Source organism: Erinaceus europaeus, chromosome 3 (genome assembly GCF_950295315.1).
Source record: "Erinaceus europaeus chromosome 3, mEriEur2.1, whole genome shotgun sequence".
NCBI classification, from domain to species: Eukaryota; Metazoa; Chordata; class Mammalia; order Eulipotyphla; family Erinaceidae; genus Erinaceus; species Erinaceus europaeus.
In genome coordinates, this window is record NC_080164.1 from 62,207,985 (window position 1) to 62,222,304 (window position 14,320).

A 14,320-nucleotide genomic window follows, 5' to 3' on the forward strand; every position below is an offset into this window, starting at 1 on the left:
GTTCCATAAATTGATGTTTTGGCTTTGAAGAAGGGCTCCTTTGGGGGCTCCTCAGGTGCCTTCCCAAGCAGTGGTAAAAGGTGTGGGGGGCCTGGGAAGCAGTGGGAACCTCTCTCTCACTCCCAGCTTGATTGTTTGGTGTCCAGAGATGAAAATGTAGCAGCTAAACCTGAGAAGACTCGACTGTCTCCTCTAGCCAGCAAAATGAGCAGTCCCTTCCTGCAGCTGGCCCAGGATCCCGTGGTGCCCATCTACAAACAAGGCATCCTGGCTCGAAAGATGCATCATGATGCAGATGGCAAGAAGAGTGCGTATCTGCTGCCATGCTGCTGCTCTGGGGGTGGGGGGCTCTCTCTGGGATGTGAGTGGGTGCAGCCGCTCTGCTCAGGGCAATCTGTTGATGTGTGTCTGTTTGTTCTTGCTGTTGGCTAGGTATTGGATGCCTTGTATGACATTGGGGCAGGAACAAGAGCCTAATTAATCCCAACCTGGAGCCCCTGTGGGAGGGTGGAAATTAGTGCAGCATAGCAAATATACAAGATAAATGGTAGGGCTAGTGGTGTGGGAAGGGCAAACCCAGGCATGGGGTTGTAGAGGAAAGACAGCAGGGTTTTCTTTTGTTCTAAGGGGTTGTATGTGGGGGATCAGGATAGTTAAGGCTTCTGAGAAATGATGAGCTCTGAATCTTGGTGGGGAAAAAGGATCTGGATATTTGAAGCTAGGCAGAAGGCATCTCCCTCAGGGACCAGGCAGATATCTGAGTGGAGTCACTGGTAGTTACTGGAGAAGTGGGTGGGCTATGTGAACAATCACATCTGGCTGTAAACACTTCAGTGTCTGTTTTTGGTTGCACATGTGTGAATCCCCGTGCATATTTGCATGCTTCCTTGCATTTGTATGCAAGCATCCTGGGGAAGGGCTAGAGTTGGCAGGGGGAGAGGGAAGGACTGTCTCTGACTGCCACCACTCACCTTTCATTTGTGATCCTGGAGCAGCGCCCTGGGGCAAGCGCGGCTGGAAAATGTTCCACACCATGCTTCGAGGGATGGTCCTCTATTTCCTGAAGGTAGAAATGAAAGGCTTCCACACTCATGACCACAGACTAGAGGGGGACAGAGAAGAGCCCAGAATGGTTGGGAGTGTGGGGGACTGGTGATGAGCCCTTATCTGAGGCCCTGTGTCTTGTGGCAGGGAGAAGACCACAACCCTGAGGGGGAGAGCTTGGTGGGGCAGATGGTGGATGAGCCTGTGGGGGTGCACCACTCACTGGCCAGCCCAGCCACCCACTACACCAAGAAGCCGCATGTCTTCCAGCTTCGGACTGCTGACTGGCGCCTCTACCTCTTCCAGGCACCGTAAGTCCCTAGTGGGGGAAAAGGAGGGTGGAGACAAGCTGCTGGACCCCAGCTCCTCTGCTGACCCCCTGATGGTTACTAATGGGACTCTGAGGGAGGCCTCTTGATCACGAAACTGAGTACTGCTGTCAGGGTTATTCTGGGGCTGTACATAAAGCCTTGCCCTGCCCTGCCCCTTGACCACTTCAGCTTCTGCCTTGTTAGTCTCCCAGTTCTAGAAGTCACAACTGATCATTTCCGGGGGCATCTGATACTAGTTTTATATTGCCTTCCCCGATTCCTTGACTTAAAAACTCCTGCAGAATCATCTGCTCTGCTGGTGGCAGAGCTTTCCGAGTGGCTGGGTAGATGCTGAGGGGGAAAGGTGGCTGTAGTGGTTGGAAGGTGACAGCTTGCTCTGTCCACAGCACTGCCAAGGAGATGACTTCCTGGATTGCTCGCATCAATCTGGCTGCAGCCACGCACTCTGCACCGCCCTTCCCGGCTGCTGTGGGCTCCCAGCGCAGATTCGTGCGGCCCATCCTACCCATGGGCCTGACCCAGAGCTCCCTGGTATGGTTGCTCTTGGGAGGAGCAGGTGCAGCTGGGACAGAGGGAGGCGGGCTGCTTCACAGCTGAGCCTAGAAGGGATGGACGAGAGGGCTGCACACTCCACCTCGGGGGCCCGGGGAGTCTGGGAGTGGACAGAGCTGTGAGCTGCTCCGGTGGGCCTGCAAATGGAGCAGGGCGAGGGAGGCAGCAAACCCGTGCCTGGACCCAGGGACCGTCTCTTTCTAGGAGGAGCAGCATCAATCCCATGAGAACTGCCTCGATGCCGCCTCCGATGACCTGCTGGACCTTCAGAGGAATCTGCCTGAGAGGAGGGGGCGCAGCCGCGAGCTGGAGGAGTACCGGCTGCGGAAGGAGTATTTGGAGTATGAGGTGAGGTGCCCTGCTCCGCCTCTTCTGAACCTCTGACGCCCTCTGGTGGCCATGGTCGTCCATGCAGCGTGGTCTTCCCTCGCTGAGGACATGGACAGGGCTGTGTATGCCTGTGTTCTGACATTATTATTATTGTTATTATTATTATATTAGTGATTTTATAATTATCGACAAGATTGTGGGATAAGGGGTACAATTCCATGAAATTTCCACTACCAGAGTTCCGTATCCCATCCCCTCCATTGGAAGGTCCCTATTCTTTATACCTCTGGGAGTATAGACCAAAGATCTTTATGGGGTGCAGAAGATGGAAGGTCTGGCTTCTGTAATTGCTTCTCCACTGTAATTGCTTCTCCACTGGACATGGGCGTTGACAGGTTGATCCATACCCTCAGCCAGTTTCTATCTTTCCCTAGTGGGGTAGTGCTCTGGGGAAGTGAGATTCCAGGCCACGTTGGTGAGGTCATCTGCCCAGGGAAGTCAGGTTGGCATCATGCATTTGCAACTTGGTGGTTGAAAAGCATGAATATATAAAGCAGAACAAATTGTTTAATAATCAGGAACCTAAATGTAACAGTATTGTAGATAAAATTTAGAGTATTCATCTTGGAAGGAGCTAGGAAGTATATTTTAGGTATATTCCAAGGGGTCCATGACTTTACTAATTTTTGCCTAAGCCCAAAAACTAACATGCAGGTAGGCTAAAAGTATTCCAACCTCTCTTTTATGCTTTGTGTGTGTTCTTGTGTGCAGTAGGCCTCTTCACCTCTGGTCATGGATGTTCATAGCAACAGCTTGTCTAAAAACACACTTAAGGAGATACTGCTACACCCTGCCACCTCCGGTTCATACCTTTGGCTTATTGGCTGCATCCCTGGCAGTGAATGAATCCCTTTTTTGAGTTCCCAGGGTGCTATTGATAAGACCCAGTTTTCCCTGCAGAATTTCTACCTCTCCCCAAATTGGCTGACTGGGGATTTTAACAAGCCCCCAGGGCCCTCTTCAAAAAAGCAAAATCAATGATTCCTGCCTTGCCCAGCCTCTCAGGGCTGGGATGATGATCCAGTGGGATGGAGGTGGAAAAGCACTTAGTGATCTGGGAATTGTATCCAAGGATGCTAGTTACAGGGGCCTTAGGAGTATGAAACAGATGAGGGTAGTTAGCTCATGCTCTCCAGATGCCAAATGTTAAAATGCTATTCAGACTCAATTAGAGCTGAGTCCAGATGTGTTGCTATTTGTATGCAGGGCTGTCCAGAGTTCAGGCCTACTGGGTTATGTGTTTAAGTGTCTCAGCAATGTCATATGTCCTAGAGAGGTGAGTGTCAGCACTGTGGACAGATCAGGTACTGTACCCAGATAACTACAAGCATCTAATATGTTAGTGTGGTGTTCTGAAAAGTATGGTTACTCAAGCACAATACAGATGCTAGCTGTTGGCCCAGCTTCCCTTCTGTAGAAGTCTCTATGTTCCTAGCTTCCCATACATGCAAGCTGTAAGTCCCCTGTGTTCCGGCCTGCTCCTCACCTGGGGCCAGGGAGGTGCTAAGGTGATGGGGCTTATGTGTTGCAGAAAACTCGCTATGAGATGTATGTGCAGCTACTGGTGACCCGTCTACACTGCCCCTCGGATGACCTAGACCTGTGGGAAGAGCAGCTGGGGAGGGAAGCTGAAGGCCCCCGGGAGTCCAAGCCTAGTCTGAAGAAGTCCCACTCCAGCCCATCTCTGCAACAGGACGAGGCCCCCACCACGGCCAAGGTGAAGCGCAACATCTCAGAACGCAGAACCTACCGGAAGATCATCCCTAAGCGGAACCGCAATCAGCTGTGAAGCTTGTGCCTCTTTATAGATGCTGGACCTCTTATCTGAGGAGGACCTGAAGGAAAACTCCCAGAGAGGCCTCATTTCTATGGGTGCATGATGTGGGAGGAGACCACCCCTTCCCTGCTGAAGGATAAGCTGTTTCCCTTTCTCACTTGATGGAGCTTTCCCAAGCCCTGGACAGTCCCTCAACTGCCCTAATCCCTGCCTTCTGAGGGACTCCACTCCCAGTATGCCTTGTCACCTTCCACTTCTTTAGAGTCCCGAGAGGACACATTTCCTGGTCCTGGAGGCAGCTCAGTCCCTGCTTGAGAATCAGAACTCACTAGACTCTGCATTCCTGGGAGAGCCTTGGGGTGGCAGAGGCCTCTGGACTGTTAGGTGAGGGGGGTCATAACCCTGAGCATGATCTTGCCGTGAGAATCAGGTGACCTGCTATAAGAGGCCCTGGGAGACTCCAACCAGCCTCCTTAGACAGATGACAGAGTCAGTCAGGCCTGGTCCCCTGGCCAGACAGACTTTGGGGAAGGGCAAGCCCTCCTTGAGGGTGACTCTGAGTCCATTGTGCCATTATTTCTTTCTGGCTCCTTTTCCCCTCCAGTCATTCATGCACCAAGGACAAATGCGAGATATCCCACCTCAGCCACCAACAGAACAGTGAGGGCCAGAAGGGGTATGACCTCCAGAGCACTGCTGAGAACATGGAACAAGGGGTTTTTGTTTCCCCAGACCTAGGAAGGACATTCTCCAGCCTCAGACCCCTAGATTGTTAAGGGGTAAGAGGTAGTAGTGCTACCTTGGAGGCTTTCTTGACAAGAGCCCTGGCTTAAGTGAGTTGTGGAGGTCAGCAGTGGCCCTCTTGCCACACACCCACACCATAGAGCCCCATTCCTGAAGGGCACCAGGGCCACACCTCTTCCCACTACCCCCACATTCACTCTTAGAGGGCTTGCTGGTTCCCTGGGAAGTCCCCTTGAGTTGCCCTCTGGCTGCCTCCCAGCTGGACCTGTTTTCTGGGGAGGCTTCAGAGACTCTGGGTCTTGAAGCTCCGCCTGTGGGGAGGAGGCTGGGCTGGAGGATCAGCCACCATTGTCTCTGTCCAGCCAAGTGTGAGAGCAGACTGCTCTCCAGGAGGGGCCTCTGTGCTGCCAGCCAACACCTGCTGGCTGACACACTGCCTCTCCAGCCTTCTGCTGGGCCACCCTCCTCCCCCTCTATGCTTGGAAATAGCTGTGGATCCTGGAACATTACCAAGCAGGGGGTGGGTCACTATGAGTGTCTGGCTAGTACCAAAGGCTGACCCATGTACCCAGTGGGTATGCAATAAATATAGACCAATGAAGATGGGAGTGTGTTTATATGGGGGGATCTGGGAAATCAGAGCCACCTGCAGGATGCCATTGTTCCCTTTGCACTGTGTGACTGTGTGTCTGTGTTTATATGAATACCTGTGTGCATGTCTGCAGGATACTGTGCTCCTATGAGGGGGGGTTACACATTTATTGATATGTCATAGCCAGCAGGAATCTTTTATCCTTTATTCATATGTTTGTCCATTCATTCTACAAATAACTGAATGCTTTTTATGGGCTAGTACTATGGAACTCAAAATATTAATCAAGCATGCACCTGCCCTCCAGGAGCTGATAGTCCTGCTCTGTGGTTCCCAGCTGTCAACATAGAAGCACACTGGATCTTGCTGGTGTGCTGAAGATACGTTTTTCACCTGAAGCCTGGAGATTTTGATTCAGTAGCTCTGGGCCAAGATCTATATATTGATTTTAAAGCTCCTTAGAGAACTGATGGACACAGGTGGCTTACAACCTGGGCAGAGTCTAGCTGCCTAAGTTTATTGGGGTAGAAACTTAGTACTGGATTGATGTGACTTGACTCAGGACTTGATACTTAAGACACATGGGCTTGAGTGAGCTATTTGGACTCATCGAAATGAGGTCCAAAATATGTATTCTTATGTCTAAAACTAGAATAAAAGTCAGAGGTTTGTCTGTGTGTGAGTGACGCTTCTTTGCTCATGTAGGTTCACGTGACACTTTCAGAACCAGGTGATCAGAGCTGCGGGCTCCCCTTGTGCCACATAGGTGTGGAGGCCTGGGGAAGTGGACTGGGTTGTTGGGCTGTACTTAGGACATGTGACCACCAGAGGGCGGGCTTGCCTCTTCCTAGCTTCTGCCCAGGTGTCCAGTTGAAAGTCAGCAAGTTAGCCTGTGTGAAGGGCCATCAGAAGTAGGGACTTCCTTAATTTCCCAAAACTCACAGTGACCCAGACCAGACCTCCTGCCATCTGAAGAAGTCTCTACTAATGCTGCATTTCTGAAAGCTTTCTACAGACAGAGGGGGAAAACATCTCTGGATCCTCAGGGAGTCCACCTACAACTCTGCACAGAATTGTCCCAGGCACATTACAGAAGTGAAAAAACTGAGAGGTCCCAGCCCCAATCCTGGGGTAGGGGGAAGATCAGACACCCGGACTCCCACCTTCTTATCTCCAGCCAGCCCTCCGTTCCCACCATGGAATCCAGAGCATGGGACAGGAACAAGCTCCTGATGATGAGTTCCAGTTCCTTCATGGTGGTGGTTTGCCTTCAGCTCATTCTTTCCCACTGAGGGAGCCCAGCCTGCAGAGCACTTGGCCTTCCACCTATGTGGTGACATCAGTCATTTGCCAGACACCAGGAAGAATGAGAGGTCACTCATGCCTGAGACTTGAGTCCTTTCCTCTGGGTCTCGGAGTCAGATGAAGACAAGTAGGGTGTGTTTGGATGGGACAGAACTGGGTTGTGGGTCTGGTGAGAGGCAAGCTGAGATCGGATAGTAGGAACTTTGCACACATCCAGCTGAGGAGTGTGGGTTTTAAGCTGGAAAGGGGCATGATTCTGGGTTGGGAGACAGCCTGGAGTCTTGCTTTAAGAAAATGAAATGATTAGCAACTTGGAAGGTGGCACAATGGAAGCATTGGGCTCTCAAGCATGAGGTCCTGAGCTCAGTTCCTAGCAGTGCATGTGCCAGAGTAGTGGTCTGTTACTCACTCTCTTTCTTCACCCCCTCCTCCTCTCTATCATATACATATAAATTTTTAGAGGAAATAAAAGGTGTCTGCTTTGCTATGTGTACTTCCCAGGTTCAAGCTCTGCTCCCACCAATACGGGAGGATGCTTCAGTGCTATGCTCCTTCTCCATCTCTCTCTCTCTCTTTTATTATTACATTTATTTATTTATTTATTTATTTATTTATTTATTTATTGGATAGAGACTTTCAGAAATTGAGAGGAAGGGAGTGGTAGAGAGGGATAAAGGCAGAGAGATACCTGCAACCCTGCTTCACCATTTGCAAAGATTTCCCTCTGAAAGTGGGGACTGGGAGCTTGAACCTAGGTCCTTTTGCATTGTAACATGTGTGCTCAGACAGGTGTGTTATGACCAGCCCACCTCTCCTCCTCTCTCTATCTGGAAAAGTCATAGCAGAGGAGTAAAACCCCCAATGATGGCATTAAATAAAAAAGGAAAAAAAGAAGGGAAGGAAGGGAGAAAATGGCTTGAGTAAGATCATTTGGTAGAATAAGAAAATGAAAATGGTCAACATCAAACAGCCTAGATTTTACCCTTTGCTCCCTGTATCTACTTGTGTAACTTTTTTTTTTAAATATAAAACGAAAAGTAAGTAAAAGTACTGGCTCAACAAGTAGAGTGCATGCTATGCTATGCCACAGGCCCTGAGCTCAATCCCTGGCATCACTTAAGAGGACTGTGTACAATACCAATGGAACTCTATCAATAATGGAGTGGTGTTTTGTTATCTATTTTTTTATGAAGCCTTTTTTTATTTTCCCTTTGGTTGCCCTTGTTGGTTATTTTATTGTTGTAGTTATTGTTGTTGTTATTGATGTCATTGTTGTTGGATAGGACAGAGAGAAATGGAGAGAAGAGGGGAAGACAGAGAGGAGGAGAGAAAGACACCTGCAGACCTGCTTCACCGCCTGTGAAGTGACTCCCCTGCAGGTGAAGAGCCGGGGGCTTGAACTTGTTATCTATTTTTATACTTTCCTCTTTCCTATGTAGTTTTTTTTTAACTGAGACAGAGAGGGTGAACCCATAGCACCAAAGCTTTCTTCAGTGCAGTAGGGGCTGGGTTGTACAGCAAAACAGCACACTATCCAAGTGAACAATTTTGCCGGCCTTTGATTTTTTTTTTAATTGGGCTAGGAGACAGCTCAGTGGTATCATAGGTAGTAGTCATTGTCATACCCAGAGACTGACTGACAGGTGGGGCACCTGCCTTGGTGTGGCCCAGGTCTGAACCCCAGCACCATATGAGAGCACCAGGGAAAGCTCTATCTGAATGAAATAGTTGGATGAGCATGTTTGTGAGGTCCTGTCTAAATAAAAATAATAATTTAAAGGAAATGACACTGACCTGGAACCTCAGGACAACATAGCCATCCCCCACCTGGCCTTTTCTCCTCCAACCCACACCGCTACTCCAGACTCAAGCTCCTGCTTCTGGGTTCCCTGAGTGCCCCATTCACACATTCACACTGACTCTTCCCTCTGCCACTATTCTAGACTCTGGCTTTTCCCAATGCCCATGTCCCTGGCTCCCCTTTCACTTCTTTTCTTCCTCTTCCCTCCCCAGCCTTCCTAAAGTTGCCCCCACCCCCACCCCCACAGCTGCATGTCACTATGTCTTTTCCTTCCAGGGACCTCTCCTTCTCAAGGGTCCCAATGAGGCGTCTGGGTCTCCTCTCTTCAGTATCATACCTTATAAACAACTTCAGATGACATTATCATGAGCCAAAAAAAAAGAAAGAAAAGAAAAGTCTATATTCCACCCTTTGCTCCCTGTAGCTGTAGCCGTAGCTGAGCCAGTTGTCTCCCTCCTTTGCTTGGCTCCCATTCACACCTCGCTCAAGAGACTCACTAATGACCCTGAATGCTGAGTCTAAAGTCTTTTCAGCCTTTGACTTCTCACTGGTCACATGGCCTGCCCACCCTGCACAGATGTGACCTTGCCTCAGCAGCCAGGTCCTGGAGTTGACAGCCTGGGCCCAAGTCCCTGCTGTCACATTCCCAGCTGTCTGATCATGGCCAGTTCTGTAGTCTCGTGCTTTGCTATCTCCTCTATAAGGTGGTGACTCACCTCACAGGGATTTTGTGAGGATTAAGTGAAATTATAAATATAAACATTCCAGAACAAAGTCTGTCATTGAGGTCAGTCTGGCAAGTTAGCCATTAGCATCTCATACATCCCTCAATGCCCTGGGATCCAGCTGGACTTCTGTTTTGAGGTTGGACCTCGGCCCTTGATTCCCCCTCTGCCTGAACATTACAACTGACAAATCTTAACTCAAGTGCATATCAGAAAAGTCAATTGATTGGTTCCAGAAACAGAAAATCTGTGTTCAGAAAAGGTGAGACTTAATCTAGACTCCATACTGATCCAGGACTACATTTTTTTTTTCTTTTTTCTGTTCTTCTGTACTTCATCTCCCAGGCCTAGGAGACAGGGAGAATCCTCATACTTGGTAATGAGATGGCTTCACTAGCCCCCTTGACCCTCTCTTCATAGTTCAAACCTAGTATATAGCATACCTGTATCTTACAAGTGTCAAGTTCACATCCAGGAAAAGAGTGTTTTTGAACAATCAACTTTGGGTCATGTCTCCATCTCTGAGCCAATCACCAGAGATAGGAGTTTAAGGTAATCAGAGTCTTCTTCTGCTCCCCTTCTCTCCTCCCTTCTTTCCTATCTTGCTACTTCCAGAAGAACTTAAACTTCCCAATGTCTAGAAGAGTGTGAGCTGGCATCCACTGTACTTCTATACCCAGGATTTTTCTTTTTTCTTTTTTTTTTAATTACTCAGGGTCCAATAGCTAGCATTGAAAAAATGTATATCTAAAAACTTTATCCTCCCTGGGCTTTCTCTCATTCTGTCTTCTTGCAAGTTCCTTTGCTGTCTTGCCTCTACTTGCTCCTCCCACGCTGAACTTGACATTTCCTCAATGTGTTCTCTCCAGGGAGCTAGCCTGGCTGACTTTGGGCATATCAGATCGATTTTGGAACCATCTTCCAAGCTAAATTTCAGCACTGATCTCTGCTCCCCTGTTTCTATTAGTGATTCTGTGAGAGTTGGTGCATTGCTCTGAAAGACAATACTCCAGAACATGAGGTTTAGGACAGAGGGGTCTTCACTTATCTTCGGTGTCAGTAGAAATTTTGGTTTCCTGACCTCTTTGTCTACAACTGGCAAGGTTGGGAAGAGATATAAGGACAGAAAAGCATTGACTCTTGTTCACCAGCAGCTGCTGGAGCAGCCTGTTCCATTTTCTGGGCCTTGGCCTGGATCCATCTCCCGTGCATGTTCTCATCCTTGGTTCTGCCCCTGGGTTGGATTCATTGCCTCTGAAGCTCAACTCTTAGTCAATACTAGTATTTCCTCTAAGACTGGTCAAATTTATGGGTTAATTTGTGCTCCCAAGTCCACATGAAGCAAGTTCAAGTGCTGAAAGAAGGTTGAAGGTGACGCTTCCTTGCTCAAGATGTTCTGCATTTCAATGCTCTCACCAGCTAGGACTGGGAGTCTCCCTGCTGGACAAAGAGGGCTGGAGAAACCATGGGGCCACCTGTCTCTCAGGCTTTTTGTTGTTGCTTTTGTCACCTGGGGCTTTATTGCTCCAGTAAAGATATAGAAAGAGACAAAGGCAGAGAGAGAATGAAATAAATCACAGCATCAAAGCTTTCTTCAGTGCACTGGAGGCTAGACTCGAACTTGGGTCACACATATGGCAAAACAGAGCAATGTCCAAGTGAGTTATTTTGATAGCCTATGTTTGAGACCTTTGCCTACGCTTTGTTCCCTTAATCAGTGCCAAGGTGACTAATGCCCCCCAGGGTCAAGCTGTAGGAAAAGAGTTGCTTCTCCTGAGAACAGGTGGCTTTTCTCCAGGTGAACAAGATCAGGTGAATAGCTGGGAGATTCAAGACTCCTTTATATCTTAAGACCCACTCTACCACTTATTGTATGTTTTCTGTGGCGTTGATGTATTTGTAATTTGTGTGTTACTAATTTATTGCATGCATTTCCTAAGAGCTACCTCAAATCCTCTCTGGAACAAGGTGGGGGGAATACATTAATATGTAAAATAAAATAAACAAAATGTCACTGTGTGTGTGTGTGTGTGTGTGTGTGTGTGTGTGTGTGTGTGTGTGTGTATGTGTGTGTGTCTTAGGTTGGAAATTCCTTAAGGGCAGGGACCATGTCTGCTTATACAGTACCTGGCACAGTGTCAAACTGAGGCTTAACAAGTGAATTTTGATGAAGAGGGAGAAAGCTGCTTGCATGGAGATACAGAGATTTTTACCACATCTTCCCACTAACCCTCGCCCACATTTCATTACTCAAAGGGTACCCTCCCTCATCTAAAACCTCAACAGAGACCTGACTACCCTGCTCCTCCAATCACTTCTGTTTTGCCCACATTCCCATAACCAGCCTGGGCCTCACTGACACTCTGCTCTTCATAAATGCTCCCTTCCCCTCCACAAACACAGCCACCACCTCAGGGCCCTGAGCTGCTCTACCTGCCCGCCCCACCACCACCCCCAACCTCCAGCCCACCTTTTCACCCACTTCCCCAGCCCTGTGGGCTCGTCCCAGGCTAGGCAGCAGTGCATGGAGCTAGGAAATGCCATTCATTGGCTGACTTGTGGAGGTGCTGTCCCCATGCGTGCCTTGGCCCCATGGGGCCTTCCAGCCAGGCGGGGACCTGGTGGCAGAGGGAGGGAGAGGATAAGCTGCTTCAAAACTCCAGATGCAGCAGTTAAAAAGAGGACAGAGGCAATGATCCTTCAAATTGCCACATCTGTATAATCTGCCTTTTATTTTCTGCTTCATGAAGTTTTATTTCCTATTATTTATTCACCTCCCCGCCCTCCCCTCCCCCGCCTCCACTCCTCCTTAGCAGGCGACATGCTCAGATAGGCCCTGAGCCTTGGTCTGGGTCTCTGGGCCCACCCCTTCACCCAGCCCCCACCCTGGGCTGGCTGCTGGGAGAAGGCACCTGCTCCCCCCAGCCACTCCCCCTTCTTCCATCTTTGTGTTGCAGCCTCTAGGCCTCTCCCTCCATCCTCCAAGTGGAACAGAAAGGAAATGTGCAGAGGGAGGAGGGGAAAGGACCCTGAAGATGAGACCTGTCCCTAAGGCCCTATTCCTGCCACCACCCCTGAGCCAGAGTTTTGAACTCAAGCACCCAGGACTCAAGTGAGCAGGTGCACCCACCTCCATACCCCCACCACCATGTCTCCTTTTAAGAGCTGCATCCTCTTCCCCATGCCTCCCATCCAGTTCCTTGCTATGTGCAGAAAGCAGGGCCAGTCTAGGGCCCAATGGCCCAGCCAAGACCATTTGGCCTCTTTTGAGGTCCAAGTGCAGCACCCCTTCCCCACCATGCTGGGGAAACAAAAGAGTAATTTGGAGAGAGGCTCTGGTCCAGGTTTTCTGTCTAGTTAACCAGGGCAAGGCCTGCAGGAGGGTGGCAGCTGTGGGTAAGAGAGGGGCTTGGGAGAAGACAGCAACACTGGAGCCTTCCTTCCTTGATCACCCCCTTATCCTTCCCTGAGACACAGACATGCAGAAGAATAATCTTTTCAAGGAAGAGGTCTGATATTCAGGTCTGAGATTAGGGTTTGTGGTTGTGTTTTTAGCAGGTGTTCCTTAGAGAAGACAAAGACAATAGGAAAAGGTCTGGGAAAGGAGCAAGAGAAATTTTGCAATTATTTCCTGCAACCTGGGGGCTGGGAGATAGCTCATTCAGTAGAGCACACACTTTGTAATACTCAAAGACCTGGGTTCAAGCAAAAATACATAAATATAAATGTTTTCTTAAATCTAACAGTACTTTATATTATCTCTCTTACAGCCTACTTTCACACTGGGCAAGTTTCATTTGTTTTAATTGTTATTTACTTATGTATTTATTTTTGCCTCCAGGGTTATTGCTGGGGCTCGGTGCCTGCACTACAAATCCACTGCTCCTGGAGGCCATTTTTCCCAGTTTGTTGCCCTTGATGTTGCCATTGTTGCTGTTGTTGTTGTTATTGTTTCCATTGCTGCTGCTGCTGTTGTTGTTGGACAAGACAGAGAGAAACTGAGAGAGGAGGGGAAGACAGAGAGGGGGAGAGAAAGATACTCTCCTGCAGACCTGCTTCACCGCCTGTAAAGTCGCCTGTAAAGTGACCCCCCTGCAGGATTATCACTAGGGCTTGGCGTCTGCATGACAAATCCACCACTCCAGGCAACCAAGATAATGAGAAATTGAGAGGAGAAAGGGAGATAGAGAATTAGAGAAGTAGAGAGACACCTGAAAACCTGCTTCAGTGCTTGTGAAGCTTCCCCCTACAGGTAGAGAGCAGGGGCTTGAACCTAGGTCCTTGTGCACAACGTGTGCACTCAACCAGGTGCACCACTGTCAGACCCCCAGTCTTATTTCTCTAAAAAAAAAAGTAGTAGTGGGGTGGCAGTGGAGTACCCAGTTCAGCACACATAGTACAATGCACAAGGACCTGCATAAGGAACTGGGTTTGAGCCCCAGGTTCCCCACCTGCAGCAGGGATGTTTCACAAGTGGTGAAGCAGGTTTGCAGGTGTCTATTTTTCTCTCTTCCTCTCTATCTCCTACCCCCTCTCAATTTCTCACTGTCCTATCCAATAAAATAGAAAAAACTAATGGCCACCAAGAGCAGTGGATTTGTACTGTTGGCACTGAGCCCCAGCAACTGGAAGCAAGAAAGAGAGAGAGAGAGAGAGATGGAATCAGAGCATCACTCTGGCACATGTAATTTTGAGGATCCACATGAGGTCTTATGTATGCAAATCCAACATTCTCTAGAGTCAGGTGGTAGCACAGCAGGTTAAGCATACAGTGCACCAAATGCAAGGACTGGTGTAAGGATCACGGTTCCAGCCCCCGGCTCCCTACCTGCATGGGGGTCGCTTCACGAGCGGTGAAGCAGGTCTGCAGGTGTCTATCTTTCTCTCTCCCTCTATGTCTCCCCTACTTTCTCGACTTCTCTGTCCTATCCAATAACAACAGCAATGGCAACAATAACAATAACAACAACAATAAGGGCAACAAAAGGGGGTAAAATGGCCTCCAGGAGCAGTGGATTTGTAGTGCAGACACCAAGCCCCAGCAATAACCCTGGAGGG

At 49.0% G+C, this 14,320-nt stretch overlaps 1 protein-coding gene across 4 annotated transcripts in view; it reads left to right on the forward strand.

Annotated features, from left to right (window-relative positions):
* Nucleotides 1–6,108, forward strand: part of PSD4 (pleckstrin and Sec7 domain containing 4) — a 40,012-nt gene extending 33,904 nt beyond the window's left edge. For all 4 annotated transcript variants that reach the window (XM_060187267.1, XM_016189295.2, XM_060187268.1 and 1 more), the window contains 6 exons: nt 147–307; nt 996–1,066; nt 1,192–1,355; nt 1,763–1,907; nt 2,133–2,276; nt 3,850–6,108. In XM_060187267.1, the coding sequence (XP_060043250.1) occupies nt 147–307; nt 996–1,066; nt 1,192–1,355; nt 1,763–1,907; nt 2,133–2,276; nt 3,850–4,107 (943 nt within the window). In that variant the 3' untranslated portion in view covers nt 4,108–6,108. The remainder of the gene's footprint in view (nt 1–146; nt 308–995; nt 1,067–1,191; nt 1,356–1,762; nt 1,908–2,132; nt 2,277–3,849) is intronic.
* Nucleotides 6,109–14,320: the final 8,212 nt, after the last annotated feature.